A 27135-nucleotide genomic window follows, 5' to 3' on the forward strand; every position below is an offset into this window, starting at 1 on the left:
ACCTTTTTCTTTTTTTTTTTTTTTTTTTTTTTTCCCAAATATACTCAAATCATTAATGGTGGAGGTTGTATCATACCTCTTATAAAATATTTAAAGAAAGAAAAATGCAATATATGGAAGAATAAGCATCACTAAAAGGAAGACATTTCACTTATTGTTGTTGTATTGTATAATGCCTGTATACTTATTATTTAAGAACATTTTGAATCAAAAAGCTAAAATTACTAAGAAGGTGCATTTAAGTGTTAAAAAATCAAGTGTCCTTCTTGGTGATATTATTAATGTTAATCTTGATTTTGTATACAGTGCATTTTTTAAAAGATAATCTTGATTTAGAATGCGTATTTTGATTATCCGAAGAAGAAAAAAAAAAAAAAAAAAAATTAAAAAGTGCGTGATAAAAGATAAAGCCATTTTTATTTTTTATTTTTTGTTGGCTATTCAGTATTACTCAAACTTAATTTATATTATACTTACTTCTTTCTCCCCCCCTCTTTTTATTCGATTTAATATCTTTAGCCTTAGCTGATCTTAATCGTCATTTGAAACCATCGACACCGAAATATATATATATATATATATATCCACAAAAAATGAGTTCTAATACTACACACAATACTATATTAAATAATATTCAGTCCGTTAATTACCAATTTAAGAGTATTCCCTTGGTTTACAAAAAAGCACGCTGTACAAATGAATATAAAATTGTTTTGTACGATTTGGACGGTAATCTAGTCAATCAGGATCTATTTGTTTCTTCGTTTGAAAAATTAACAGGATTGATATATAATGGTGCCGAAGAGATGAATAAAGATAATAGAGCTAAGTATAGACGTAAAACTGAACTCAAATTGAACAAAAATAAAACCAAGGAAGGTTATGATCATGATCTATTATTACGGACTACAACAATGAAAACTTTAAAAGTTGACAAGCGGTACATACAAAAACATTTAAAAGATATAGAGGTTAAAAAAAATAAAGCTAGTGAAGTATTTTACAATTTTATAACCAAAGATGAAAATAACAACACGGTATTATTGGAAATAGTAAGTGATGATGAAGATAGAGACGATGCAGCCAAAAGTGGAAATACAGATTTAGATTTTGAATATAACGATACGAAATTACCCAAGAGGTTTGAAGGAGAAATTTCAATATCTTATGATCAATCAGACCCTAGAGATAGAGAGCTAATGGATCTTATATCGAAATGAATTAGGGGATATATAGAGATAGTTTGCTTGTGTATTATTATTATTTTTTTTTTTTTTTTTTTTGGATATGTTGCCCCGTCGGTTTGCATGTGCGAAGTGGCAATATTTTCTTTCCTCGGACTTTGGACATGCGAGAAGAAAAAAAGAAAAAAAAGATAAAAAAAATAAAAAAAATAAAAAAAATAAAAAAAATAAAAAAAATAAAAAAAAAATAAAAACCTCTCCACATCTGTTCGGAGATAACATTCGGATATAGAAAGTAATAAAATAAAAAAAAAAAAAAAAAAAAAAGAATACGTACATATTATTATTATTATTATTATTTTTTCTCTTTTATGCTTGTTTATCTTTTTTAATCTATCATTCCTCTCCCAACTTTGAATTATTTAAATCTCTTCATAATCATTATCTCTATAAATCTATTTTTATTATTAACTAAAGAATAATTGGTGATTAACTATATCAATAATTGGAACCTATATACACGTTCTCACTATTAGCTGTGTAACATAAGCTATATCACTACAAAGAAATAGGGGAAGAAGAGTTATTCAATCCAATTCATTTATTGGTCAAGAAAGGGAAAACACATCAAAAATATAAAAAAAGAAGAAAATAAAGAAGAAGAGGAAAAAAAAAAAAAAAAAAAAAAAATTAAAAAAAAAAAAAAACTTAAAAAAAAAAACTTAAAAAAAAAAAACTTGAAAAAAAACATTTGAGAAAGTTGAATAACAATGTCTACGTTTGATTTAGAACCCAATCCGTTTGAACAAAGTTTTGCTTCTAAACCTAGTGTCATATCCATAGTCAATAAACCATCCGCCGATGATGTTACTACTACTGTTACCACTAATAATCCCAGCAATAGTAAAAATGCCGGTATAACTGTTGCTGATTCCACCTCAAATTATAACGAGAAAAAAAACAATTATAACAATAAAGTTGCCATTACTTCGTCATCAGCGAATACTTCATCGGCTTTAGAGGCTACAAATTCCCTGATTAACACTGGTAGCACAGTTAATAACATCGAAAACCAGGATTTAGGACCTGCTTCAAGTGCACCATTGGTTTCAAACTCGCCTAACCCCATTAGTGTCTCGACAACAAATGCTAGTTCTAATACTAACATTTTAGCACCAGTGATAGATTCCACTAATAATACTAACGTAAGTAATCAGAATGATGTATCTGATATTCTGTTGCACGGAGCATCAGTAATAACTAATAATACAACAAACAACAATAATAGTAGACCGATTATAAATTCTCCATCTTTATTAACGCCTGGTGGGAGTAGAAAACTGCCATTGCCTATATCAAATAACAGTCCAGGTATGGGATCAGCGGTAGCGTCGGGAATATTGAACCCATCATCGTCCACTTTAACACCCTCTACCTTTTTCTTTAGCCTGACACAAGGTAAAAATATATTAACCCCAAACATAGAGAGTAGCATTAGAACAGGATTGACACCGGCTATTTTATATGGTGCATCAAACACTGCTACTACCAATAACAATGCTCATAATAACACAATGACTTCATCACTAACCAAAGTTTTTCCAACTACGCAGGAAGTCTTAACAAAACAACAAATTTTATTTGAAAATAACTCGAGTACTAACAACGGTATTAATGCTACTGGCAATATACCAATTATGTCTGGTATCATGAATACGGCCAATCCCAATAAAAACAATACAAATACCGATAATCGTACTGGTATTGAAAGTATATTAGGTCTACCTATAGCTACTTCATCGCATACAGGACTAACCCCTCAATTAAATAATACTATAAAAAATGTGGCAACAAAGGCCACGGCGGCAGCAATTAGTACAGTTAATGCATCAAGTAATAAGGTAGCAGAAATGAAACTAGAAGTGCCCAAAAATAAGAGAAAGAGAAGCCGTGCTAGTAGCACCAGTTCGATTACGCAACAAAAAGTTAATGGCACTGTTAATAAAAATAAGAAATCAAAGAAATCGGAAAATTATGATTTAAATATCAATAAAAATGTTACTGTTGAATCAAAGGTAAAGAAAGAATCAAAGGATAATATAGAAGTGCCAGATGAAAAGGAAAAAAAAAGAAGAGAGTTTTTGGAAAGGAACAGGTTAGCTGCCTCTAAATTCAGAAGAAGGAAAAAAGAATATATTAAAAAAATAGAAAGACATTTAGACTTTTATAAAAATGAGTATAATGATATAACCGAGAATTTTATGAAGCATTTGATAACTGTACCACATTCTGCTGGTTGTAATGCCGCTTCAGAAAACACGGCGTCTACTGCTTCTTTAATAGATTTGTTAAAGAATGCTGTTATAAGTAAAGATACTCAGTACAGTTTAGGGATAATACAAGAAATTGAAGCTGCATTTATGAAGACTGGGTATTATCAAAGAGCAGGTGTTGACCCCACAGTTTTAGAAAAGGAAGATGAAGATTATTATGACGAAGAAGAGCAAAGAGATAAAAAAATATAAGAACAAAATAAATGAATTGAAGAAATGGTTATATAATCTATCTAGTATCACCATTATAAAGTGTGGGTAAGTAATTATGAGTATAACGATTGGTTATATTTAGCTATCTCTGCATATGATTCAGTATTAATTTTATACATTACATATTTATTTATTTATTTTATTTTTTTTCACTTTTTCGTCTTTAACTTTAAAAAACGAAAAAGTGAAAAAACGAAAAAGTGAAAAAAAAAAAAAAAAAAAAAAAAAATTCCCAACCATGGCCGGGTATCTTGATCGGAAAATTTGAGCTTGTTGACAAAATTGGTGTGTGTTTGACTTGCGACTACAAAAAACGGTCGGATCTAAGAAACTTGTCATTTTATATAAACAAGTAAAAGTGAAAATCACTTATCAGTACCTTTTACTTTCGTTCTTGTAGCTGAAATAGAAACAAGAACTCATCCCAAAAATCTAAATAAACATGCCCCCATCCTTTGATTATTTATTAAAAGCTCGCAAAGTTATATGTATTGGCCGTAATTATGCCGCTCATATCAAAGAGTTAAACAACGCAACTCCAAAACAACCTTTTTTCTTTTTAAAACCTACAAGCAGTATCATTACGCCACCAGCCAGTACCCCATCAATTCCAAGTAATACTCTAAATTTTCCAAGGTATCCAATTACTGAAGATAATAAACTATCCACCTTCTACAGTTTCCATGGGTTGGATAGCAAAACAGGTGCCAACCCGAGCCCAATTTATATTCCTCAAGGTGTCACTGTTCATCATGAAGTGGAATTAGCATTGGTTGTTGATGACTATTTGAGCAATATTCCTGAAAATGTTAATATTCCAATCCATGATGTTATTAGTGGTGTTTCTTTGGCCTTAGATTTAACAGCACGCAACGTTCAAAATGAAGCCAAAGCTAAAGGGTTGCCTTGGTCAATTGGTAAAGGGTTTGATACTTTTTTACCAATTAGTGAATTTATTTCAAAGGATAAATTATCAAATACTGTTGATTTTCAAAAATCTTTTGACTTGAAATGTTCTGTTAATGGTCAATTAAGACAAAATGGAAATACAGGATTAATGTTAAACAGTATGAGTAAAATTTTACAACATATTTCCATTATGATTAGTTTGGAACCGGGTGATATTGTTTTGACTGGTACGCCAGCCGGTGTTGGTGAACTTAACCCGAATGATACAATTAACGCAGAATTGTATCAGGATGGTAAACTGCTAACATCCATGGAATATGATTGTGTTCAAAAACCGGGTCCATATGTTTACAAAGAAACTTAAGGTTATATGTACTGTATATATATATATATATATATATACGTTTACACCTATATATAAATAGTTTTTCTGTTCACATCGTTTTCCGAGTGCGAAAATTGTCTGACCAAAACGCCAGCTCTTTTAAAAACTTTAAAACTCTCCTGATCCATACTATAACTTTGAGAAAATACAACTTCCTTAATCCCTGCCTGTACAATTTTGACAGTGCAAGTTAAACAGGGACACGTATCACAATACAGTGTGGCATTTTCACCAATTCTGTCCCTACCGCTTTCCAACAGTGCATTTTCTTCTGCATGTAAACATAAACAAGTATGTAAGCCCCCAGACTCGCCATTATTACATCTTGGACAACCACCATCATGACAATTGGTTAAATTTCTTGGTGTTCCATTGTACCCAGTAGCAATAACTCTACAATCACGCACAATACAACAGCCAACTCTCCTTTTCATACAGTTAGATCTTGACGCAGCCAAATTCGCCAACTTCATAAAATAGGAATCCCAAGAGGGTCTAAAGGGACTATTTTTATTCTTGACATTGGTGAATACTTCTAATTTAAATAATTTGTCCTTAATAAGATCTACAAGCCCAGTCGAGCTACCTTCGGTTATAAAGAATTTCAGATTAGCATGGTCCCACAATTTTTGGTATTTGAACAAAAACTCGTCAGATTTTTTCACGAAATTAAAAATTGAAATGTTGTTATCCTCCTTGCATATTTCATCATAATTACATATTTTCTTGGATAAAGATGTGTCAACATGAATATGAAAGAAGAATGGTCTTTTTTGTAATAGTTGCAAATCCGATAAAGTAAAAATATCATCAATAATAAAATTTTCCTTAAATCTAGCAGTAGCATAATCTAATAATTCATTCACGTCAAAAAAAGTTTTGCTTGGAAATGGTGAAGAAAAACTATGTTTTGCTAAGCTACCATTATGATTTACTAGATCTCCCTCGTTTTTATCAATTGCATTGGAATGGTTACTCTTTTCATTTTCGTTATTTAATTTCTTAATTGGAAAAGAGTAATTGATTTTATAATTTTGTCTGTGTGTTATGCAACCATATTGTAGGATTTTAAAATCATATTCAGGTGCGGATAATAAGGCTTGAACAACGTTTTCTCTTCCGCCAAGAAAGGTTTCTGAACACCAAATTAACATTATTTATCTTTTTATTATTAAAGATGGGTTAAAAGTATGTATATTTTACAGTATGATTTTTTCCTTTCAAAGAATTTTAAAATTTTTTAACCCAATTTGAGATTTGGAAATAGTTTTTGTTTGGTTGGATAAAATTGGTTAAAAACGATGCATCCATGGCGCACTGGAATTGCGAGGGTAGATATAACCAAAAAAAAAGAAAAAAAAAAAGAAAAATAACAAATGATACAATAAAGATTAATTTATTTATTGGAATTGAAACATTAAAAACACATTCTTTCTTTTCCCCCTTTCTTATTTAGTTCACATTTCAAATAACTTTCAAAGAAATCTACAGGTATAAAATTTGGTTTCCAGAATTCTGTTAGCTTGAGATTCAACGCTAATAAATAAAAACAATGCTTCTAATCCGATGAAATTAACACCGAGTGAGAAAAAGAAAAAATTTTTTTTTTTCACAAGCAAACATTTTTTTTTTTTATTTACTTATTAAAAGGAATGAGAGACAAAAATTAACACATGTAATGGTCAAGTACCCTTCAAAGTAAATCAAATAATATAGGGAAATTCCTAAAATCGTATATATATTTAAACACCCAACTTTAAAACTATAAAATACACTTTTGCTAATTTATTTCCGATTCTGATATTTATTATTTGCCATATCCATTTACTCATTGTGTTTTTTTGTTATTACTATATAATTGAAGCAATGATATCTGTTAATAATACTTTTTTTTTGAACCCAATTAAGGTTACTCGATCAAGTATATGTATCAGGAATAAAACATCAACTATTCATACATCATTAATGAGTAATAAATATTATTCTCCAATTTCCACTCTAATACAATCCAAGTCCGCAAGATTTAAAAATTCTTCGATTCACAGTTATTATAGAAAATTCTCTACAAGTTCAAGAACACTATCCCCATTACTCGAGAAATATAATTTTGTTGAATTTTACAATAGTAAGAATGTTTATTCTTCTATTACCTACAGATATTTTCACCGTGATCCCATTACTAATAACAACAACAACAACCCTGGTATGCTGTTAACTAACAAAAGTAAGAAAGCAATACTTAAGTGGATAATCATTATAGTGCTTTCCTTATTTGTGGCCTCTATTATATTACCGGAAAACAATAAAGATATTGATGAGGATGATCTTCATGATGGTGATAAAAAATTACAATACCGTCATAGAATTAGAATCGTTGCCAATGATTGGATGTTTTTCCTATATTCCACTTTACCATTAAATGCTGCTTCAAGATTATGGGGTCAGGTTAATTCTTTGACTTTGCCCGAGTGGTTTAGACCAATAGGTTTCAAACTTTATTCCTATGTCTTTGGCGCTAATTTAAATGAAATGCAAGATCCTGATTTAACACATTACACCAACCTGAGTGAGTTTTTCTATAGAAATATTAAGCCAGAAACTAGGCCCATTGCTGTAGAAAGTACTATTGTGTGTCCCAGTGATGGAAAAATCTTGCAGCTAGGTGAAATCGACCCGGTCAATGGAGAAATTGAACAAGTGAAAGGCTTAAATTATTCTTTACAAGAATTTTTGGGCACGCATTCACACCCATTCATGAACAAATTGGTTGTGGAGTACGATTCACATGACAAAGATGATGAGAAAATATTTAGTTTTAAATTTGAAGAAGAGGGCGATAAATCTATATCAAGTTCAAAAGACAACAACTTAAGCAAGCCTTCAAGCCCTGCTAAAAACTTAAAAGTGTTGAAAGAATTAATTTCTAACGACGTTTTTCCCGGTTCCCCTCAGTTTACAGAAGATATAAGCAATAAGCAGCAGAATAAATTAATGTTTGCTGTTATATATCTAGCTCCAGGCGACTACCATCACTACCATTCCCCTGTTGATTGGGTTATTAAATTACGTAGGCATTTCCCAGGTGAATTATTCTCAGTGGCTCCCTATTTCCAACACAATTTCCCCAACTTATTTGTTTTAAATGAGAGGGTGGCTTTATTAGGACAATGGAAATATGGGTTTTTCAGCATGACTCCAGTCGGTGCCACTAATGTTGGTTCTATTAAATTGAATTTTGATAGGGATTTGGTGACAAATGATAAGCAGCATATACACAATCAATTAAACACCTGTTACGAAGCCAACTACAAAAGTAGTTCTAAATTATTAAATGGTGTTCCAATGTTAAAGGGTGAAGAAATGGGTGGTTTTATGTTGGGTAGTACTGTTGTTCTATGTTTTGAAGTTCCAAACTCTTTTAAATACAATGTCAAAGTGGGGGATATAGTGAAAGTGGGCCAATCTTTAGGAGATATTTAATCATTTAATTAATATGTTTAATTTTATCTATGTAGCATATAATTAGCTAAAAATATGAAAATAAAAATAAAAATAAAAATAAAAATAAAAATAAAAATAAAAATAAAAATAAAAATAAAAATAAAAATAAAAATAAAAATAAAAAAAATAAAAGCAGAACAAACTCCATAATTATACAATATTCAGCTATAATATATAAATACACTTATAAATCATGTCTTGTTTTCCATAAATCTAGCTGATAATTTGAATCTTCAAAAATGGAAATCATATCTAAATTTATGTCGTCACCTACGTGGGCCAAATCAGTTCTGGAAGCCAATTTTTTATATCTCTTATCTACCTCTTTCTTCAGTGCTTTTCTAACTGCTTCTTCGGATCTCACTCCCTTGGAAAATTCCATTTGCAAAGGCCTTTCATTATCTAAATTCAATTGTTTCATTAATCTGTCAGTGATAGATGTCCTGCAATTACAGTTTTTAAAAGTGGCATTTAAATTGCTGTACACCTCAGCTGTTTTTCTTTTCGTATACAAAGCTATGTTTTTCAAGTTGGGATCTTTTTCTCCCTCTTCTTCATTATCATTCTCAATATTTTCCTTTTTATAAATCGAAACCGGTCTATCGCAACCTAAAAGTACACCATTTTTGTATTCTTGTTGTTGGTTATAATATCCAGAAGTAAAATCAATAACTTTGGGTTTCAAATATAAAACCAAATTTCTTTCTTGTGATCTCAACAAATGGAAATGGGATTTTAAGTTCACCAACAATGGATAGTATTCCGATGAAATAACTCTAATTTCTTCAATTAAAGATAAACTTGGTAACAAACAAGGTGTTTCCAAAATCATACAGTTTTTCTCTGGTGTATCTAATGTTAATTTTATTGAAACATCACTAATAACTTCGTTAGTTATAGCATTTTTAGCAATTAAACAACGTGGTTCAGCAGCCAAAGACCAAAAATGTTTTGTTTCTTGAAGTTCAAAGGGGAATTGGGATGAACATGGCATTAATGCTATTAACAAATAAGCCAAAGAGTTTATATTTGAAATGTTTAGTGAATATTGTCCACATCCCAAAAATAAAAATCCAATAGCCATACTTGAAGACATATATTTGCTATAATGCATCGCACAAAATCGTAAATTATTAACATCTTGATCTTCATCTAATGAATTTTTAACACTGTCCTCCATGTCTTCAGTACTATCAGTGTACTGCATATTCTCCTTTTGCAAATCTATATAATCTAAAATTGATTGAATTTCTTCAGTATTGCTTGGACCATCATAAGACAAAAGAGAATCTAGCATAATATCTTCATAACCACCTATTGATTCATGAATATATTTAATTCTCTTGAAAACATCAAGATTTCCAGAGCCGCAGAATACTAAAGACAAAGAAAGTAACAATATGTTTGTAACAACCCCAATATTTTTAATACTCAATTTTAAATCTAACCTTGCAATGTATTTTAAATTATATAGCTCCGATAGCCTATCGACAATTGGTAGAACCATCTTCAAAAAACGCTTATCATTTGATGAAACATGTTTAATGCTGAAAGATAATAAAAACCCAGCCAACTTATAATATTTCGGCAAATCGTCGGTACTTATGGTATGAACGTTAACATTTTGAGCAAACGTTTTAATGTATTCCTTCAATTGATCACTAGTAATAGAATCCCACATAATCATGTTAAAACACCATTCCCTATAAAAGAAAAACTCAGGTCTCACATATGTACTAGACAACATCTTATCAAAGGGTAAAGCTAACTTTCTCGCAACTATAAAGTTATTGCTTTTTAAATAAATCAACATGAGTGATATAATACTGCCAATAAAGGAGTTATCTAAAATTTGTGGAGTTTCAACATCATTGTTTGAAATGATGGTCGAAACCAATCTATCAACCATGTCACTATCTACCATGTTTATATTTATCGTATCGCCATTGGTATTGCCAATTGTACCACTAATTAAATCCCTCTTAGCCGATCCTAAATTTACCAATCCCAAGCCTATACCAGCCGCAATCCGATAACCTTCATTACAAGTCGGTTTACCCTTGACTTTGACAAATCCATATAAACAGCCAAACAAGGACTCGCTTAATTTCTTATTAAAAGTAGCTTCAAATAGCATACCTGCACCAACTAAACCTGCTGTTTGTACCTGATAATCAACATTTAGATCATTAGAGCCCGCAGGCAAAAACGCATCAACATGAACACACAAAAGTTTGTTTAAGGTGACATTCATCGATCCCCTCAAACTAGCACACATGCCCAATAAAACACCAATACTAACAGAAGTATATTTGGGCCCCAACAAATTATAGATTTGCCACTCTTCCAAATTTTTTAGTAGGCCATTTAAACCTAGTCCAAAGAGGAAACCACCATATTGAACAGTTAAATTTTTCGGTTTATTAAACGAAACCCAATGACTATCCAAGCCTTTAGAATATTTGGAAATTTTCAAGGCAGCAGATACACCACTATGAAATGCACCCCATTCGAACACATTTTCATGAAAAAGATCTGTTTGACCGGCATAAACTCTACCAGTAGATGGCGATAACGCGGTAAATGAAATAGTTGGTCTTTTATATTGTTCCGTAGGTAAGGGGATACATGTAGAATAAACAATTTGGCCCCACCCAATTGCGCTAGCCACTTGTCTTAACCCCGTTATATTAACAAACTTTCTTCGTAAGTCATAATTGGATTCAACTTCCTCCAAAAATCTACTTTCTGCCGGTTGAAAAAAGGCCAATAGCCTGAGGGCTGTATTAAATCTTTTATCCAAATTGAAAATTTTGTTGGCATTTACTAATAACGATTCTCCGTCTGTCCCATCCTTGCTTGATCCACATTCGTTGGATGTGTTCAAAATATCTGCTATAATATCGTTATATGTAATTATCTTTTGTTGTTTACCAATTTCTCTCCTAGAAATTGCATCTAGATGTGAATAGCACTCCTCAACATCAATGCCAGAAGAAGATTTATCATTGGCATTTATAAAAAAAGAAACATATGTTTTTTTTAGATCCACTCTACTGACTAAATCCATGTCAACATTTGAAACCACATTTTCTAACAACTTTTCATAGTTTGTAATTAACTGCATTAGTGGGGAATATATACCCAATGGATAAGTTTCTAATTCAAATTTAGTAAGATTATATTTTTGGAAAAGTTCAAATATATTTAATTTATAATTTTTCCCACAATTTAGAGCCTCAAATATTTTAATCAATTTATAGGTTCTTGGCGTCAATTCTACATCTATATCTTCGCTTTCTTCCAAGATGTGTGATATCTGTAAAAAATTTTGTCTTGTACCCTTTTGTAGTCTGCTGGAGGATGATGCAACAACACTTGGGTTATTTAACTCATACAAGTGTTCTATAATTGAAATAGGCTCAGTCAAAGGATGAGGATAAATTATTTTGCCCCTTATTTTATTAATTAAATCCATACACGGAATGTCTCTATTTTCCGTAATTATGTCCTTTATGTAATATAGGGACCAAGTATCGGGCCAATTCATTATAATAGATAGCGAATACAACAATACAGATAAGTTGCTGGAGTGCTCTTGTTGTATCAAGTTTAATAGTAATTCTTCCCTAATTAAATGCAAACTTAGCATAATACTCGGCATTAAATTTTTTAAATCTATACCATCCATAGTGTGTTTGTAAATATTTATAGAGTCTTCAAAATATTGGTAATCAGCACTAATGGAGCCATTTTTGGTTTTTATATTTTGAATATATTGCATACAAAAATCAGACGTAGAAACAATCGTTAGCAATAAATATGAAAACGCTTTCCATTCATTGAAGGTATTTTTGTCGTTGTTCCACATAATCGAGTTCCATAAGGAACAAATTTGGAAATAGATTAGATCATTAGTTAAACACTCAATCGATCTGAAATATAAGTTTAATACTTCAGATCTTGGATACAAGTAAAACTTATGAAAATTTGATTGCTCCTTAGAGATACTCAATAATCTAAGAGACAAAAAGGGATTATAAATTTCCAATTTTGTTGGTGTCTCCACTTTGTAAAACCCAGGATATTTCACTATATCCTCAAAGTCGTGTAACTCACTAATATATGTGGCTCCTGCAACCGTTTGTTCGTAAAAGTATATTTGGACCCGATTAGAAGTAAACTTTCTAAAAGGAGATTTCAAATCATCAACAGGTAGCTGGAAATATGCCATATAACTTTTATTCTTTTTATCCATGTTAAAGTTATTTATGTTCTTGTTGTTATGATTTTCTTTAGCATTGTTGCAACACAAACATAGACACTCTTTATTGTCGTAACTTAGCTGTATTATTTGGAAATTATCACCGTGAAAGGAGTTGTCATATATCACCTCTATATCATTTATTTTAAAAGTTTGTTGATAAGTTATTTTGATATGGGTGTTGTTGTTGTTTGGATTATTTCCATCAATGACAGCAGCAGCAGCAGCACCCCCACCACCATTACTGGTGGTTTCCACAAAAGCAAAATCATCCTCTGGATTATTATTAATATCATATTTGTCATGAGCGGTATTAATCTTGCTGTTTTTATTGTTTGACAATTGCCTTGAAACATTTTCTAAATTTGGTATAATGGGATAATCTTCCTTAGAATCGCTTCTCATGTTAAAGGTTCTTATAGCCGCAGTTAATCCAGTAGACGAAATTGAATTTGAGCTGTTAATCAGATATTTGTTGCTGTTATTGTCGCTTCCATTGTCTAAAGAAATATCGGAAAGACCTCTTAATTTCGATTCGAATGAAGGGCCATCTAATGTGTTGAGTTTTTTCAATGAGGCAAAAGACAAAGATCCATATTTTTTCTTCTTTTGTTGATCTAAATTGTTGTTATTACTATTGGTTTTGAAATAATCGTTGTTATACTGGGAATAATATGGTAAACCGCTACTATTATTAATGCTACCATTGTCACTACCGCCATTATTTGCATTCTTATTGATGTTTAAAGTTGCACTAGTTGGAATGCTGTTGTTATTGCTCCCCGTGCTCTTTTGATCACTTTTATTAGTATAGTTATTCTTTGAATCATTAGTAGTTTCCGAACTTATGTAATAGTTTGTATAATTAGCCAATGAGACGGTAGCTATATGAATTTCCTTTTGTATATTATCGTAAAAGGAGACTAAATACTGGATATCATTTTTGGGAAATGAGAGTAATTGTAATGCCTTGTTAGGACCTTTGATATTTTTATCAGTTAAAATTGATACCATTGATTCAGGAAAATTTTTAAATTGTATTAAACCAAAATCAGAAAACGGATCAAAAAATGCCAAATATCTTTTGTTTAATGGGATTATGTCCTCTTCGTCATCAGCCTCAACGCTTTCATGCTTTGTAATATCTCTTTCTAAAATAACTCCGTATTTATAAATAAATGCACTTTTAATAGGGAAAGGAAATGAACTTGTATGGGTATCACCCGTTTTCATGAAGATCACATATGCTAGTTTGCTTAAACAAATAACTAAACACGAAGAAAAGTTTTCAAAATTAACAAATGAAGCATATATTATAGGTTCGCCATCAAATTCAAACCTTTGTTTAATAATTTTATCATCATGTAATAGCCATAGTAAAGTTTTTTTATCGTTTTCAAATTTCAACTTCCCATAAACCCCTGATAATTCAGCAGATGATGAAAAAAAAGAGTTTTCCATTCGTTTATACGGTAATCAGAACTTTTACTAGTATATATTTAAAGTGTATCTTATTGAAAAATGTTTATCGTAAATCTTTTTTTTTTTTTTTTTTTTTTTTTTTTTTTTTTTTTTTCTTCTTCTTTGTATACTAAGCCAAAGAAAAAGGGAATATTGGTTTTAATATGAAATTGGACATCAAATCGTAATGCTTGCAACTATTATAAAGCTTTTTTTTTTTTTTTTGTTTTTTTTTTTTTTCTTATAAAACACAAAAATGTATATAATTAAGGATTTTAAGATGAGCGGCAAATTGGAAAATGGAGAAAAGGTATTATGATGCCGATGGAGTATGTCCGAGCGGACTAAAAAAAAAAAAAAGATTGAATATAATTGAAAGGAGAGAAAAAGGAAGAAAACAAATATTAATCTGTATTACTTGAACTATAAATGATTGTGCTTTATTTTTTTTTTTTTACTCCATTGTTATATTTTAAGCGTTGGCTTGCTGTGAATGTGCGCACAGTAATTTTCTACATAGCTTCAACTTTCTTATAAGCAAGTATTAACGATAATTTTCTTTTCTTTTGTATACACCGGGTAAAGAATATGTGGTACAGTCAATGCCGTAGAGTTTGTAGACGTTGTGTGCTGTTAATTTTTTTTCCTTTTTTTTTTTTGTTTTTTTTTTTTTTTTTTTTTTTTGCTATCCCTTAAAATGTTTTTTTCCTTATTTTTTTTGGTGGGCTACAGAACTAAAAATAACATGTTTTGGTTTAAATTAAGATAAAAGTTTAAAAAAAAAAAAATCTCTTACTTAAACGTTCATTATCAATTTAATTTTCAACTAATATAGAACACTTTTCTCAGTATTACTGGTTAATAATTAATTTTCTTTTTGCATAATCCATTTAAAAAATTAAAAAAATAAAACAACAAGGTGAAAAAAAAAAAAAAGAAAAAAAAAATTAAGAAGAAAAGAAAAAAAAAAAAAAAAATATGAGCACTGTCACATTTACTTGGCCTAGTGGTCCCAAGGAAGTTGTAGTTACTGGTGATTTTGATAATTGGAAGGGTACTTTGCCATTAGTCAAGTTACCTGGGAATGAAGGATTCACATTAACTGTTCCAATTCAACCGTCAAAAAAAACTTCAGAAAAATTGTATTTTAAGTTTATCGTTGATGGTGTTTGGAGTACCAGCAACAATTATGGATTAGAAGCTAATGCTGAAGGTATTACAAATAATTTTATTGATTTGGACACCACTACCGCTTCTACTATCATACCAGAATCAGGTTTACCAATTGTCACTGCAACTAACAACAGCAACATGCTTAAAAGAAGAAAGTCCAAAAAAAGAATTAAAATCCAAAGAAGAATTAGAAAGAATAAATTGACTGGTGAAGAAACTGTAGTTAGTGAAAAAAAAACCATTATACATGACAGTTCTGTAAATGATGAAGGTGACGATGAAAATGACGAAGATTTCCAGGACGCTAGTAATATTTTGGACGAAACTATTAAAACTACTGATAGTACTCCTTCTCCTTCTCCCCATACTGCTTCTTCTAATTTTGCCACCACTTCAGGTATTGTTATCCCAAGTGACCCAAGTTCAATTAAGGAATTAAATAATCCAATTCCATTAGTTGATGAACCAAAAAAGATGACAAGCATTAACAGCGAGGCTAAAAAAATTGAAAATGAAAATAACTTTAAGCACACTGTATTACCTAGAGAAGACACTAAATTTAACTCTTTGGCCGGTGAACCGGGTCTTGTTTTCCCTAGACCTGAGGATGGTGTTATTAAAGAATTTAGTGAAACGCGTGATGTTGACCAAGATGAATTAAACACTAAATTAAACAAACAACTAGATGAAGATTCTACTTTTCTTCATAACAGTACTTCCCCAAAAGATGAAGGGAGTAATAGAAATGCTGATATTAACACTGCATCTGACGATGTTGCCGCTGAAAAAAATAAATTAGCAGGTTCAACTGCTTTTACTGATGGTAGAAATGGAAAAGGAGAAACTCATGCTGCAACGGCTAGTGATAGCTTTAAATTAGGATCTTTACCACGTGAAGAATATCCTAAAACAGCCACGATTTCCGGTGAGCCGGGTATTCAAATACCAAAAAATCCAGAAAATATTAAAGCGTTTAGTGAATTTAGCAATAATGAAAAGGATATTGATGCTTTAAACAAAAATTTGAACTCAGAAATTGCTAAAGAAGCTGCTGATGTTGGATTTGATTCTGCTGCTGCAGAAAAGATTGATAAAGATATTAATCCAATTGGTGATCTGGAATTAAAGACTAAAACCCTGGATACTAGTAAAAATGGTTTTAACCCCTTTAATTTAGAAAGAGATGCTGAAGATATTTTGGGTACTCAAACTGCTGGCTTAACCAATATCAGTGAAACTTTGGAACCATTATCTTTGGATTCTGAAGCCAAAAAAATTTTGGATAATAAGACTGTGACTGCCGCAACAGCAGCAGAGTCGCAACTTGGAAACAGTTTGATTTCCACATCTGGTAAATCTCGCAAGGTTGATTTGGAAAGTAGCTTAGCTAATCCTAACGACAATAATAATAATAATAATGATAATGAGTTTTTAGAAGATGTTAAGGCAAAAGGGAAGGAACAACAAGAGAAAGTAATGAGTGAACCTGACTTAGTTTCCCGGGGCGAACACAGTTTGGAAAACACTACTGTCAACTCTGAAATAAAAAATACTGCTTCATCAACCGGTCTATCTGAAAATGCGGTTAACAATGAAATAAAAAAAGCTACTGAAGGTGTCTCGATTTCTGATGTTGTTGATAACACTGGACTAGAATCTGCTGCTGAGTCCAATCTTGGCAAGAAAAGTACTGGTATTGAAAAAAATCTAGAAAATGCTGCTTCTCTAAAAACAGGGCTTACTCATGATGTTACTGCTGTTCCTGGCTCAAATTCTGATATAGTTAATGAAAAAATTAAGGAGTATTCTACACAAGATGGAATTCAAGGTGAGCTCAAAAATGAAACGCAACAATTGAACGCTAAAGTAGCCAGTCTTGAAAAGGAACAAAAAAGTGGCTTAACTTCTGTGAAAGACTCAGCTACTGATATATCAGCTAACATAAAATCTGAACCAAACAATTTGGTCGCTCATACCAAGAAGAATATTGATGATAATGTTAACATTGCTTCTACAAATATAAACTCTGAACCAAGCAATTTAACTACTAATGTCAAAAAGAACATCCATGATAATGTTGATACTACTGCTACGAATATAAAATCTAAATCAAGTAATTTGATTACTAATGGTAAAAAAGAAATTGATGATAACGTTGCTGCTGCTAGTGACTTTTTGAATGGTAATCTATCCAGTGGTAATACCGATAAAACTGTTGGTACATCTGATAGCGATAACAAGATGACATCTGTTTCTGGTGGCCCAGGGTTGGTTATTCCAAATAAATCACAAACTGACAACGCTTTTAATAAGGTACGTGACGATGTGGACCAAGAGGAATTGAGTACCAAATTAAATGATGAATTAAAACAAAAAGAGGGTAAGAATGTCTCCGATTTTGTTAAACCATTATCATCCAAGATTAGCAGTAGTGCTGCTGCTAAAACTGTTGGTGCTGCTGGTGATTTTTTGAATGGTAATCTATCCAGTGGTAATACCGATAAAACTGTTGATACATCTGATAGCGATAACAAGATGACATCTGTTTCTGGTGGCCCAGGGTTGGTTATTCCAAATAAATCACAAACTGACAGCGCTTTTAATAAGGTACGTGACGATGTGGACCAAGAGGAATTGAGTACCAAATTAAATGATGAATTAAAACAAAAAGAGGGTAAGAATGTCTCCGATTTTGTTAAACCATTATCATCCAAGATTAGCAGTACTGCTGCTGCTGTTAGTACCACAGCTGACGAGAATAATACAGCATTAAACAAAGAAGATGATGCTTTAGAAAATTCTACTACTTCTCCCGCTGAACCAATGTTAAAATCCACCATTACTAAGACAAATACTGATGAGGACTTTGTTTCCGCACATGAGGATAATGTTTTAAGCAGGAAATCTAGTAGTGCTAGTAGTTTTAAGAATACTGTTGAAAATACCGAAAACAACGAGGGAAAAGATAATAGCAGAACTCTGGACCCAGCTATTATTGGTGATAACCCAATGGATAAATCTGATATTTCTACTTCTAATATTGAAAACGCAACAGAAAAACGGACAACAAAACGTACTGGTATTAACATTAATCCACTTATGAAAAATGGTAGTAAGGATGATGAAAAGAAGGAACCTAAGCGTAGAGAAAGTTTATTAACAAGAATTGAACACGGTATGCATTTACCAGAAACTTCTGCAAATAAAGAAACACAAGAAAAAGCCATTGCTGGTGTGAAGAAAGTTGAAAATGAAGAAAAGCAGAAAAAAAGCAAGGGCAAACATGAAAAGGAGAGAGTTGATTCTACTGAATCTAAGGCGCAAGAAGTTGGTGTTTCCAAAACCGGTGATAAGTTTCTTGATAAAGAAAAAAGCGTAAAGGAAACGATTAAAAGTAAGGAAGAAGAGGGAGAAAAAGACGTGAAAGGAAAAATTAAAACAGAAAAATCTGTTTCCAAACATTCTTCACCTAAACCAACCAAGAATACCACAACTGATTCTGTTAAAAACCATGGTGATAAACCCTCAGTTAAAAAAGATCGTCACCAAAGTTCCAGTACCAAAAAGAAGAAATCGAGTAGTAAAAGCGGTTCATCCAAAAAGAAACCAAGTGGTACCAAGAGCACTTCTTCTAAAAAGCAACCTTCTTCCACTTCTACCTCTAAAACAATGAATGAAAAGAAGGAAAAGAAACATGGGTTTTTTAGCAAATTAAAGAAGATTTTTGATTGAAGTTGAAGGTTTGTTGCTGTTTTATTTTATTTTATTTTATTTTAATTTTTTTTTTTTTTTTGTTGTTGTTTTTTATTTTTGTAAAATTTCTAAATATAAAAACAGTAAAAAATACGTTGTAATAATTAATTTTTAAAAAAAAGTTGTATACTTTTCGAGACATATTTTCTGTTAAGATGAGATATTTTTATGAAAATGGGAAGGAAAGTTTTCTCAATCTAGACAAAAAGCACAAGGAAGAAAACTTTATGAAATAAACCTTCACCACATTGAAAATAAGTAATAGTTGAAATAAGCAAAAGAAAAATTTTTTAACGTTTCTTTTTTTTAATTTTTTATTTTTATTTTTATTTTTATTTTTATTTTTATTTTTTTTTTTTTTTTTTTTTTTTTTTTTTGGGTTCAACTTTAAGCCATATAGAAAGAATAATTTTTCATTTTAAAGAAATATTTTGTAGCATGATGAACTTCTCTTTAGTTCTTTTTTTTTACAGTTTTTTTTTTTTATGTCTAATATATAAAATATGCATTACAAATAAACTTGAAAAAACGCCTTCCCCATCCACACGTTATGACTAAAGAAGAAGAACAACAAAAAAAAAAAGAAAAAGAAATCGATGCTACAAATACCCAAATTCAGGAAGCTTTGAGTGATTCAACAAAAAAAAGAAAAGCAGAGGATGAAATTGAAATTGATTTATCTAAGGGTGTTCCATTATCCAAAAAACAAAAGAGATTATTAAGAAGGGGTAAAGTAACATTGGAAGAAATAAATAAAAAATATAACATTGATCCAGCTTCTCTTGCCGAATTCGAAAAGGAAAATAAGGAAAAAACCGAAAAAGTTGCTGTTGCCAGTTCTACTGAAAAAACAGAGGAATCCAAATCCGCATCTCCATCAAAACAAGCCAAAAAGTACGGCGTTTGGATTGGGAATTTGTCATTTGATACTACAAAGGAAGATATAATTAGATTTTTGACCGCTAAAATTGAAATAATTAAACCTGAAGATATCTTAAGAATTAATATGCCATTTCAAAAAACGGATGGCAAAACAATTAAAAATAAAGGTTTTGCATATGTTGACTTTTCTTCTGTGGAGCAGATGGAAAAAGTTATTGGGCTAAGTGAAAACCAATTAAATGGTAGAAATTTATTAATTAAAAATTCCAAAAATTTTGATGGTAGACCCAAAAAGGAGGATAGTTTAATTTCTATGAGTAAGAACCCACCAAGCAGGATTTTATTTGTAGGCAATTTAAGCTATGATATTACTAAAGAATTGCTGGAAAAACATTTCCAACATTGCGGTGAAATTGTTAAGATCAGAATGGCCACATTTGAAGATAGTGGTAAGTGTAAAGGGTTTGCCTTTATTGATTTTGTCGACGAAGATGGTCCAACTAAAGCTTTAACTGATAAAAACTGCAGAAAAATTGCGGGTAGACCGATTAGAATGGAATTTGGTGAAGATAGAAGTAAAAGACAAGTTAAAAAAAGACCAATATCTGTTGAGAACAAATTTGCTAAAAGTCGTTCTACAAATAATTCCAAAAATGGAGAAATCAATTACAAAGAGCCTGGTCCTATACCAACAAATAAGGATAAAGAGAAGAAACCATCTAATAATAACAAGAGAAATAATTCCAAGGCTTATAAAGACAATAATGACCGTTTGAAAAGTAGTGTTGCATTGGCTAATGCGCAAAGAGAATCTGCAGCTATTGTAAAATCTACTGGTAAGAAGGTTAAGTTTGATTAACAAATTTTGTTTTCTTTTTCTTTTTTTTTAATTTTGTTATGTTTTGTTTTTTGTTTTTTGTTTTTTGTCTTTTTTTTTTTTTTTTCTTTTTTTGTATATTAAATTAACTACGCCAAATACTGTTATAAAGAAGGGTTTCTTACGAATTGTAATCTATTTCAAATTTTTGTGGTGGGCCAATAGATCATAGTATATAGCATAATTAGTACCGATTCTAGACATTACTGATAAAAGACATAGTCTTGATTTAAAAACATTTAGGCCATTTACCATTACCTCGGTTAAATTTCTACCAGTACTTTTGGTTTGTTTTGTATGGAGAAAAAAAAAAAAAAAAAAAAAAAGTTTTAATCGGGTCGGTCTGGCTATTGAGTGAAAAAAAGAAATCGAAAAACATGAAACTCGGGGTTAATGCTAAACCGGTCTTTTTCTGTATATTATTTCCCAAAGTATTCGGTAAGTCATGGTTATTTCGGCTAAAAAAATAAAAAAACAAAAAAAAAAACAGTTTAAAGATAAGCAAAGCTGAAAAAAAAAAAAATTTTTTATTATTAGGTAAAAGATTGAAATATTTAATTTTAATGCCGTTTGTATATGATAAATTTTTTCTTATCAATTCATTTATATTTCTTTTTAACCGATTTAGTAATAAATAATATTAAATCGTTTAATATTGCTCTAAGGTTCCGTAACCAAATTATAATACAAGATGTGTTGCTTTAAATGACTAACAACAAACTTTTTTTTTTTTTTTTTTATTTGTAATAATCCTACCACATACTTTTTAATCTAAGTCTGAGGCACACCCTCTAACGGAAGTTGTAACAAAGATGGAAAAAGGGTAGCCTATTACTGAAAAAATAAATTAACCGAGACATATTCTTGTGACACTTTTTTTTTTCTTTTTATTGATTCCCCGCTTCACGTTTCGGGAATATACAGCGTGTTATATGCTTAAACCTTTCAAACAATTTCTCCAAAGCACGACTTATGGATCATTTTTATTTTATTTTATTTTATTTTATTCAAAGTTTTAATGAAAAATAATAACCAAATAATAAATAAATTGTATATAAAGAATTAGAGAATAGTTTTTCTCTCTCTCTTTTTTTTTTTTTTTTTTTCTCCCTTACTTTTACCTTGCCCTCCCCCTCATCCTTAAAAAAAATTTTTTTTTAAAAATACATAAACAAGTAAACAAACCAACAAAGAAAAAAAAAACAAAAAAACATATTAACTCCTTGAAAGGGATCATATCCGCACATCTCCTTTTTAAACATAATGGAAGAATTAAAACAACGTTATACCAAATTTTTAAGTAAAAGAGATGCCTGGAAAAAAATTGAACCATTCTGGATCAATAACAATTTGCCACAAAATTTGGTTCCACATGACTCTACAATTTATTTAGCGGGTGGCATGCCTAATGAATCTTTATTCCCCATTGAATCCATCCATATTAATGTCAAGAATTCTCCAGGTGTTAGTAATGCTAGTAATAGCACGGCTTTGGATATTAATGAAAAGATTGCTGATGGACAACTAACCAACATTTGGACTTATGAGCAAAATAAAGATAAGTTAGGTATATCCCAAGCTTTTCAATATGGAGAAAGCAACGGTAACCCCCAATTATTAAAGATCGCACGTGACATTATCACTAGTATCCACAACACTCCACAATATGAAGATTGGGATGTTATTACGACTAATGGTTCTGCTGATTCGTTATACAAAGTGTGTGATTTGTTATTTGACGAAGATTCTGTTATGTTAATGGAAGAATTTACTTTCCCCTTGACCACCACTTACTTGAACAACACTGGAGCAGAAGAAATCCCATTAAAAGTTAACATTACCTCTGATGTCGAAAAACAAGGTATTGACACCGATTACATGGCTGATTTGTTAGATAATTGGTCTAAGTATTACCCAGAAAAGCCTAAACCAAAAGCTTTGTATACTATTGCCACTGGTCAAAATCCAACAGGCGTTACTCAATCAGTCGCCAAAAGAAGGAGAATTTATGATATTTGCTCCAAACACAATATGCTAATTATTGAAGATGACCCATACGGGTATTTGAAATTTACCCCATTTAGGCCTGAAGATCCAGATTACAATCCATATGAAAGCGGCGAAATTGATTTAAAGGTTTATTGTAATAAAGTATTGTCTCCATCTTATTTAAGATTTGATACTGATGGTAGAGTTATTAGGTGCGAAACATTCTCTAAAGTTTTTGCCCCTGGTATTAGAAGTGGGTTTATAGTTGCTAATAAATTTTTTATTAAAAGATTACATAACATGGCAATGTGTTCTACCAGAGAACCAAGTGGAGCATCACAATCTATTTTGACCAACATCTTATTAGATATGGGTGAAAATTATCAGAAGACTCATCCAGATTCAGAAAGTTATATTGATGGTTGGTTTGAATGGTGTAGAAAAGTTGCAAGTGCCTACACACATCGTCGTAACGTTTTATTTCAAGCCTTAGAATCTACAGATGCCTTTAAAAAACATTTTTTTGAAATTAGTGAACCTTCTGCGGGTATGTTTGTTGCTCTTAATGTTACATTAAAACCAGAGTGGAAAACTGTTAATGATTATACAGGTGCTGCTGAAAAAGATGCCTACATCAAGGATGTTATGGATTATTTGAATTGGATTCTATTAGAAGAAGGATGCTTAGCTGTTTTGGGTTATAAGATGACTGTTAATCAAAAGTTTTCATTGCATAGAGCCAATTTCTTGAGAATAACATTTGCTCAAGCCGCCAATGATTGTATTTTAAGAGAGGCTGCTTTAAGATTAGCTAAGGGAATTGAAAGATTGAACTTGGAGTACGGCACAGACAAGCAGAAATTTTGTATGAACAAATAATTGAATTAAAGTTTAACTAGCGTATATCTTTTAAATAGAAGTTACATAATATATTATATACACTGGGCCATCTTATAGATATATAATATAATAACTGCTTTGCTCTTTACATTTTTTTTTTTTTTCCCTTCTATAATCTATAAAAACTTATCTGGGAAACAATCTTAAAAAAAAAAAAAAAAAAAAAATAGAGTATACAGGTAGTAAAAGATAATCTTCTTCAATATATCAACCAGTATACCCTTCAATCTTGAAGAAACGCACTGTACGGTCCAAAGGAGCCCAGAAGTAATATTAAGTATAATAAAGTGATATATATGTATATAAATATAAGCTTTATTTTTTATTTTTATTTTTTATTTTTATTTTAATTTTTTTTTTTTCCAAACAAAGAGAAATAATGGAATTGTAGAATGAAAATCATAATTAAATATTAAATGAAGTGAATAGAATCAAATGGTATATATGTATGTGTGTATAATAAAAACACATCAATTTTTTTTTTTTTTTTTTTTTTTTTTTTATTTTTTTTAAATTAGTTGACAACTGGCTTAATATCTTCATCATCTATATCACCTTTTTCTTGTTTTTCATTAGAAGCAGTGTCTCTTTGAGCACCTCCATCGCTAGTGCTAGCGCCATTAACACTTGAACCATCTATTTGATCATCAATGGCATTGTGGGGCTCTGGCATCTCCATAACTGATTTAGATCTAACTGGCTCAGGAATATAACTAGCATCTTCATAAGTAAATTCACCGATTTGAGCGGCATCAGTACCTATTTCTTCCTCTTCTGGTGATAATCTCAATTTCAAAAATGGAATTCTGTCCATAGTCAATAGCAATATAGCAGTAATAGTACAATCCCATGCAATAACGGCACATAAAGAGGCTAATTGATAACCAACTTGTTTATAGTGATGGTTGATCCAACCACCTGGGATTGGACTAGATTCGTCACCAGCAGTCATATTAATATAATCGGCAGCAAAAATACCAGTTAAAACATTGCCGATGGAACCACCAACACCATGCATGGCCCAGACATCCAACCCATCATCAATACCCAAGACTTGTTTTAGATCAACGGCAAAATTACAAGCTATCGCACCAACAACACCCCCAATAACAGCAGCCCATAGCGGAACGAAACCGGCCATCGGAGTAATAACAACTAAACCTGTAACCACACCACAGCAAATTCCAACAGTTGTCCATTTACGACCACATCTGAACCAGTCAACAATCATCCAGGTTATACCACTGACGGCAGCACATAGATTAGTATTTACTAAAGAGTACCAAGCTCTGATAGTTGCATTACCAGCACTACCACCGTTGAAACCAAACCAAGCAAACCAAATGAAAACAGTACCCAAAACAACACTAGTGACAGAATGTGGTTTATATTTTGGAACTCCCTTTTTAGTTAATGGATCGTTACGTTTACCCAAAATCAAAGCATAAATCAAAGCTGCATGTGCAGACGAAATATGAACAACTGTGCCACCTGCATAATCAATACTTCCCAAAACTACCAACCACCCGTTGGCATTCCAGGTCCAGCAAGCAATTGGACAATAAACGATGGTGATCCATAAAAATAGAAAAACCATCATTGGAAATAGACGGGCACGCTCACAAGCACCACCGACCATCAACATACCTGTCACAATAGCAAACATCATTTGGTAGAAGGAGAACAAAATATCTGGTAAAGAAGAAACAGAACTTGGAGCACCAAGAACATTTTTAAAACCGAAAAATTCCAAAGTACCAATAAATCCCTTCCCCCTAACATTATGAGCAAAGGCTAATGAGTACCCCCACCAATACCATTGAAAGGAAACAACACAACAGGCCATTAAAGAGGCCCACAATAAAGACAACGCATGCTTCTTACGAGCTAAACCTGAGTATAATAAACCAATCCCAGGGACCATAAGCCACACCAAACATGAAGATACAGCAATCCATACCATATCAGCTTTATCATATTGAGAATTTAAATCGGTTGTTAGAGAATTACCACCGGTTCCGTAACCAGTTGGAATACCTGTTAAGTTTACAGACATATTTGTAGTTGTGTATGGTTAGTTTATATGTAATCTATTAAATGTATATATTTTCCCGGATACCTTCGATAATAAGGATAATAATGTCAAAGAGATGATTGTTTTTTTTTTTTTTTTTTTTTTCCTTTCTCTTTCCTGTTTTTTTTTGTTTTACTTTACTTTATTTTTTATTCTTTTTAAATATAAAATGATATTGCTTAAAAGTTTTAATTACACTTTAGTTTATATATCAATATTTTTAAGTGTATAAATATATTTTCTTTTTGCGATGCTTTTTTTATTTTTTTTTTTTTTACCTCTTATTAAGGAATTATTATTATCATAATCAAAATGATTTTGATATCCTAAATTGTTTTCGTTTCCGGTTAATTCTCATTCATTATTCGTTCAATTAAGGAAATATTATTGTCAAAGATAAGCTTTTTTTAGGATAAGAAAACAGTAATATTGCGAAGCAGCCTTTAATTTTGCAGGATAAAAATGGAATTTGTTTTTTTTTAACCAGAAGAGTAAAATATAATACAGCAGTAAAAAAAATAGTTCAGTATTAGTTGTTTTTTTGTTTTTTTGTCGTTATCTTTCTATCAAACAGACCGAGTAAAGTCGCACTACTATTTTTTACTCTTTTTAATAAGAGGGGAAAATGAATAATACGTATGAATTGAAAGCCCTATTTTATGTTTTATTTTAATCTTTTGTCAAATTTTTACGCCGGTTTGATTATTCTTATGTATTTTTTTTTTTTTTTTTTTTACTGCAATTACTAATTTTATAAAGATTCTTTTTCATTGGTTAGCGATAAGACCCTAGAGACGTGCGAAATTATACAATTTACCAAAATAAACGTAGGATTTTGTATTTTATTTTTTTTTTTTTTTTTTTTTTTTTTTTGACATTTTAACTAATGAAAGAGAGACAAGGAAAGTCAGGAGTGGTTAAAACAAGAACAAAAACAAAAACAAAAAAATAAAAGAATCTTTTAAGGGTTTAGCCCGGTCATTTTCATGTATTTTTATTTTCTATGACTAGATAGAGATCATCTAACGGTTCAACTAATATTTCTTTGATATACGTGCGTATTGATTAACTGATTGCTCATTTCTTTTTCCTCGTTTCTATCTATGCATAATAAAAAAAAAAAAAAGTGGCTGATCGTTGTGTCATGAGTTATTTATTTATTTTTTTTTTTCTTTCTATTATTATCATTAAAGTTCTATTAGTCACCGTGTCTATCATTTAAAAATATACTCAAATA

General features: G+C 31.0%; 10 protein-coding genes across 10 annotated transcripts; 7 read left to right on the forward strand and 3 right to left on the reverse strand.

Moving 5' to 3' along the window:
- Positions 1-593: 593 nt before the first annotated feature.
- SCDLUD_002954 (uncharacterized protein) lies at positions 594-1220 on the forward strand (the record flags this gene model as incomplete). The annotated part of the gene is made up of 1 exon (XM_046076650.1): positions 594-1220. One exon carries the CDS (start codon positions 594-596, stop codon positions 1218-1220), a length of 627 nt encoding a protein of 208 aa, XP_045935392.1.
- A 734-nt stretch (positions 1221-1954) lies between these two features.
- On the forward strand, positions 1955-3709 carry SKO1 (Sko1p; the record flags this gene model as incomplete). The annotated part of the gene is made up of 1 exon (XM_046077604.1): positions 1955-3709. One exon carries the CDS (start codon positions 1955-1957, stop codon positions 3707-3709), a length of 1755 nt encoding a protein of 584 aa, XP_045935393.1.
- Positions 3710-4172: 463 nt separating this feature from the next.
- FMP41 (Fmp41p) lies at positions 4173-5003 on the forward strand (the record flags this gene model as incomplete). Its single annotated transcript, XM_046077605.1, has 1 exon — positions 4173-5003. One exon carries the CDS (start codon positions 4173-4175, stop codon positions 5001-5003), a length of 831 nt encoding a protein of 276 aa, XP_045935394.1.
- Positions 5004-5050: 47 nt separating this feature from the next.
- On the reverse strand, positions 5051-6178 carry DCD1 (deoxycytidine monophosphate deaminase; the record flags this gene model as incomplete). Its single annotated transcript, XM_046077606.1, has 1 exon — positions 5051-6178. One exon carries the CDS (start codon positions 6176-6178, stop codon positions 5051-5053), a length of 1128 nt encoding a protein of 375 aa, XP_045935395.1.
- Positions 6179-6989: 811 nt separating this feature from the next.
- On the forward strand, positions 6990-8504 carry PSD1 (phosphatidylserine decarboxylase 1; the record flags this gene model as incomplete). Its single annotated transcript, XM_046077607.1, has 1 exon — positions 6990-8504. The coding sequence occupies one exon, from the start codon at positions 6990-6992 to the stop codon at positions 8502-8504; it is 1515 nt and encodes a 504-aa protein (XP_045935396.1).
- A 205-nt stretch (positions 8505-8709) lies between these two features.
- On the reverse strand, positions 8710-14250 carry APC1 (anaphase promoting complex subunit 1; the record flags this gene model as incomplete). The annotated part of the gene is made up of 1 exon (XM_046077608.1): positions 8710-14250. One exon carries the CDS (start codon positions 14248-14250, stop codon positions 8710-8712), a length of 5541 nt encoding a protein of 1846 aa, XP_045935397.1.
- A 978-nt stretch (positions 14251-15228) lies between these two features.
- Positions 15229-19155, forward strand: MDG1 (Mdg1p; the record flags this gene model as incomplete). Its single annotated transcript, XM_046077609.1, has 1 exon — positions 15229-19155. One exon carries the CDS (start codon positions 15229-15231, stop codon positions 19153-19155), a length of 3927 nt encoding a protein of 1308 aa, XP_045935398.1.
- A 571-nt stretch (positions 19156-19726) lies between these two features.
- On the forward strand, positions 19727-20917 carry NOP13 (Nop13p; the record flags this gene model as incomplete). The annotated part of the gene is made up of 1 exon (XM_046077610.1): positions 19727-20917. One exon carries the CDS (start codon positions 19727-19729, stop codon positions 20915-20917), a length of 1191 nt encoding a protein of 396 aa, XP_045935399.1.
- Positions 20918-22198: 1281 nt separating this feature from the next.
- On the forward strand, positions 22199-23803 carry ARO9 (aromatic-amino-acid:2-oxoglutarate transaminase; the record flags this gene model as incomplete). The annotated part of the gene is made up of 1 exon (XM_046077611.1): positions 22199-23803. One exon carries the CDS (start codon positions 22199-22201, stop codon positions 23801-23803), a length of 1605 nt encoding a protein of 534 aa, XP_045935400.1.
- A 535-nt stretch (positions 23804-24338) lies between these two features.
- On the reverse strand, positions 24339-25880 carry MEP2 (ammonium permease MEP2; the record flags this gene model as incomplete). Its single annotated transcript, XM_046077612.1, has 1 exon — positions 24339-25880. One exon carries the CDS (start codon positions 25878-25880, stop codon positions 24339-24341), a length of 1542 nt encoding a protein of 513 aa, XP_045935401.1.
- Between the last annotated feature and the right edge of the window lie 1255 nt (positions 25881-27135).

This window comes from Saccharomycodes ludwigii, chromosome III (genome assembly GCF_020623625.1).
Source record: "Saccharomycodes ludwigii strain NBRC 1722 chromosome III, whole genome shotgun sequence".
NCBI classification, from domain to species: Eukaryota; Fungi; Ascomycota; class Saccharomycetes; order Saccharomycodales; family Saccharomycodaceae; genus Saccharomycodes; species Saccharomycodes ludwigii.